The 4124-nt window shown below is 37.6% G+C and overlaps 1 protein-coding gene across 1 annotated transcript; it reads left to right on the top strand.

The window, feature by feature from the left end:
- The first annotated feature begins 3393 nt into the window (after window positions 1–3393).
- Window positions 3394–4124, top strand: LOC306885729 (protein S100-A1-like). Its single transcript, XM_079442462.1, has 3 exons — window positions 3394–3494; window positions 3572–3731; window positions 3845–4124. The coding sequence occupies exons 2-3, from the start codon at window positions 3591–3593 to the stop codon at window positions 4007–4009; spliced, it is 306 nt and encodes a 101-aa protein (XP_079298588.1). The 5' UTR covers window positions 3394–3494; window positions 3572–3590; the 3' UTR covers window positions 4010–4124.

The following is a 4124-nucleotide window of genomic DNA, read 5'->3' as shown; positions in this document are numbered from 1 at the left end:
GACATATTTGTGGTGACTGTTTGAAGACTGAGCAACAGCACAACAAACAAATCTGACACCTGTTTTTCTCAAACATGCAGGAACATACACAATTTGCATCTCCCTAAAAACATATAGTATGGACAAACAAAACTTGTTAAAATGAGCTTAGTTAGCCTACTTTGACCTCTAGAAAGCACTGTGAAAAATCATTTCTAGTTAACTGAATCTGAAGATCACTTCCCAGTGCAAATACAAAACGCTAGTTATAATTATTAGTATGCTAGTTAGTTAACCACCGGCCCGTCCAATACAATGGTAATATGTTCCTAAAATCTAACCGCATATCTTTGTATTATACACGTTTTACCCTTTCAATCATACTTTAAATAATCGAAACACATGCTTTAGGAAGGCCTACAGCAGCTTAATGGGCATCTTTATCATCACGCGGTCATTCAGCAATGTCACCTGGCCTTATAGGTAACTCCATCTCACAATACTAAAGACTTAACGTGATTTTAGCCCAAAATGAACGCGACTGAGGTTTGACCTACAGACTGTAAACCGGTTAGCACGGTGCACCGGTTCGTGCTGTATTCGGCAGCGCCCTTACCTTCACCTGAAATCTGGGCGCCATTACGGGATGCTGCTGTCTTTACTTATGACAGCACTGCTGTCGCAAACCAGTGCGACTTACCGAGATTGACCACACACATTTCATTCAAGCATGAAAAGCCTACATGCGGTTTCCAGCCAGCTAAAAATATTACATCGATAAAACACCGCATGCCGTAGAAGCATCACTGCCACATGCACCATGCGGATTAAATACATTGTCTATTATTCTTGTAAAACATACCGTTTATGGTTCGTTTCGTCGCAGTAGATCATCATATGTCAATGGGCAAATCTTCCGTCGGCCGCCATTGCCTCTTACATGTTGTAATGTAGGTTAGTAGGATGTCGCTACACCCGCACGCAGCTGGAGATGCTTGCAAACCGACGCTCTCAGTCTCAAACCCGCATCCCGTTTCCGTGGCAACGAGCACGTCCGCTTCAGCAGCAGCAAGCTGCAGGTTACTGCCTCAGCATAGCCGAGCCACAACTGAGCTGCTGAATTTAACTATGTGTTTTAGTCAAACTGACAGTCTAATCCAAACATTGTCAAACAAAAACATTGTAAAAAAAATATTGATGCAGTGATGCTTCATGAAGCTTCGAAATGTTTAGGAATCTCTCGAATCAGTGATTGGAGCTGGTATCGAACAATCGCGAGGCTTCCTACGTCTTTCTGTTTCGAATCTTGGTTTTGAAAATTCCGATGGTTCGCCGCCAAATGGCTTTGATCTGATGAACCAATGAACGAATGTCCAATGTTACGGTCAGTTTTATAATGTAAGTTAATTTTTGAATATGAATGAATTTTAATATGTAGGTCTATGCGTGTATAGTAGCTAATAAAGGAGAGTGATCTTTGCTTCTAATCGGCCTGTCCCTTCCTAATAACACACAAAACAAAAAAGACGAATTTTACAGAATAATGGTATTTAATTGTTGCATTTAATAGATTCCACTTTCATTAAACTATTTGCAATTGGTTTGTAAAAGGTGTCATTATGTTTGGGCTGAGTTTTCGTTTTAATTTAAGCGATTTAGCCAGCAGATGCCGCCAGCATGTGGTGTTTCGAGCGCTTCGAAATACTGAATCGGTTCAATTGATTCAGAGTTTCGAAAAGCTTCGTTTCTCCTGTCACTATCAGAAGATTAAGAAACACAAAACAAATCAAATGAAAACATTTAGTTTCATTTAACTGTATAATATTTTAAATGGTTCATCGGTATTCTGTATGAAACTGTGATACAGAACAGCATTTACATTAAATATTAATCTATTGTAAAATTATAAATGTCTTTGCTGTTACTTTAATGCGTTTTTTAATTTGTTTGAATTATCCCTAAGCTTTGGATAGTAGCGTATCACAGTTTCCACAAAAACAAATAAATAAATAATAATAATAAAGCAGCAAAAATAGTTTTCTCTTGTTTGCTGGGTGTGTCAGAAATGTCAGCCCAATCAGCAGCAATGTGTATATAAACCACGTGGTATTAAAGAGACAGATCGCACAATGGGTCCAAGTGAAGTCATTTAGAAATGTGTCCGATGCAGCTCGGTATACACAACAACTGAAGATATTAGTAGACATGTTTGTCGTAAGAGTTTTATAGTAACATAGCATATCAACATGATGATGATGAATTTGTAAGTAAATGTAATTAACATCAAAATAAATTCACAAGAGCAAGTATATTGTTTGCACATGTTTATTGACATTAAAGGCAAAATAACTGAAATAATAAGAGCACAAGTATAGATCTGGAACTTCTTTAAGTCTGTCTAAATATCATGTAGTAATTGCAATGTCTTCTGGTCCATATCCTTTCCTCAGGAAGGTGTGCTAGACACTGATTAATGTAACATAAAAATACTATACATATTTATATATTTTGCTATTGTATTGTGGAGTGACACTTTCGTAAACTTTTCTATGCTCCTCTGATTATATAATGGTAAATATTACAATATCATAGCACAACAACAGTGATCAGCGATAATGCTAAGCCTAATACTCACAATAAAAATAACAAGGTCATATAGATCATAACACAGCCTCGGAGGTAAGAAGTGGATTATGCTTCACCTGAAATGTTTGTCTTTTCATCCTGAAATGCGAGGCAAATGTTGGATCACAATAATTAGGAACCACAGTTTCCACAAATCCCTTCACTCCATTAAGATGTTCTCTTTTATTCTGGATGGCAAGGGCAGTGACTGTAACATCGAGCGTATTTTGCAGCATTAAAAATGTATTTATACCGAATTAATTTATATATAAATTATGAACAAAATGAACACACAGAGTGGCCTTCTCAGCTGCCATAGTTGCAACTCTTGTGTCATCAGAACAAGGTGTTCAACGAACCACCGTTTCCGTTTAATAAACGTTTTGCACCGTTTTTTCAGGGCTGAACGTGGCCCTGGAGTAATGATGCTGAAAATTCAGCTTCGCTAGCAATAAATTATATTTAAAATATAGCCTATTTAAAAAGAAAACAATTAATTTAAATTGTAATAGTATTTTTATAATATTACTGTTTTTACTGTATTTTTGATCAATTCAAATAAATACAGCCTTGCTGAATATAAGAGATTTCTTTCAAAAACATTTAAAAAATAATCAGAATTATTCCAAACTTTTGACTGCAAGTGAATATGTGTATTGTACAATTTCTGGTGTTTCATCTAACATTACTTTGCCCCATTGAGTCATGCAATCTAGCTATATAGAACACACAAAGTCCGCTCAACTCATACACTTAGGTATGCTGTGCTGTAATCAATATATTGCTCAACTTCCCCTGATAAGACCTTCTCCTGCCCATGGGCTCGGTCATATAAAATCTTGAGAGAGATAACCAGCATTTCTCAAATTCTTCACTCAGACACCCAAACGGTAAGCTCTTCGTTCTGATGTTTAGCCTGTTGAATGCATTGTCAAGATCAGTTGTGTTAATATTAGATTCATACTAGCTTTCTACAGTGAGCAGCCATGCCATCCGAACTAGAGACCGCCATGGAGTCCCTCATCATGGTATTCCACCGCTACGCTGGAAAAGAGGGCAAGAGCGGCACCCTGACTCGCCGTGAACTCCGAACTCTGATGGAGAACGAGCTCTCCGGGTTTCTCAAGGTGAGGAACTTATGTCATTCTCTCACAAATACTAGAATTCTGGTCTCCTCTCTTTCATTTTCCAAGACCAAATCTCTTGTTTATCAAACATATTTCACTCCCTTTTCCCACAGTCTCAGAAGGATCCGACTACCATAGACAGAATAATGAAGGACTTGGATGCCAATGGAGATGGGGAGGTGGACTTTGAGGAGTTTGTGTCTTTGGTTGTGGGTTTGTCCATCGCTTGTGAGGCGTGCTATAGAATGCAGTTAAAGAAGACACAGAGCTGGAAATGAAGAGGAAAATGATCCATGCATACAAAATGTAAAGTTGATCCCGTTGTCTATTAAAATGTCTGATTTTTTTTTACTTTTCTTTTGAATTTGTGTGTGTACATTAGTATCGGAGGAA

The sequence above is a fragment of the Barbus barbus genome (assembly GCF_936440315.1).
Source record: "Barbus barbus genome assembly, chromosome: 19".
In the NCBI taxonomy this organism is placed as follows: Eukaryota; Metazoa; Chordata; class Actinopteri; order Cypriniformes; family Cyprinidae; genus Barbus; species Barbus barbus.
This window is presented reverse-complemented; position numbering and strand designations above follow the sequence as displayed.

Bases quoted from the DNA above. Each gene is read 5' to 3' on its own strand.
- LOC306885729 (XM_079442462.1), top strand. From the start codon at position 3,591: ATGCCATCCGAACTAGAGACCGCCATGGAGTCCCTCATCATGGTATTC. The intron at 3,732-3,844 runs GTGAGGAACTTA...CTTTTCCCACAG, and splicing joins AGCTCTCCGGGTTTCTCAAG to TCTCAGAAGGATCCGACTAC.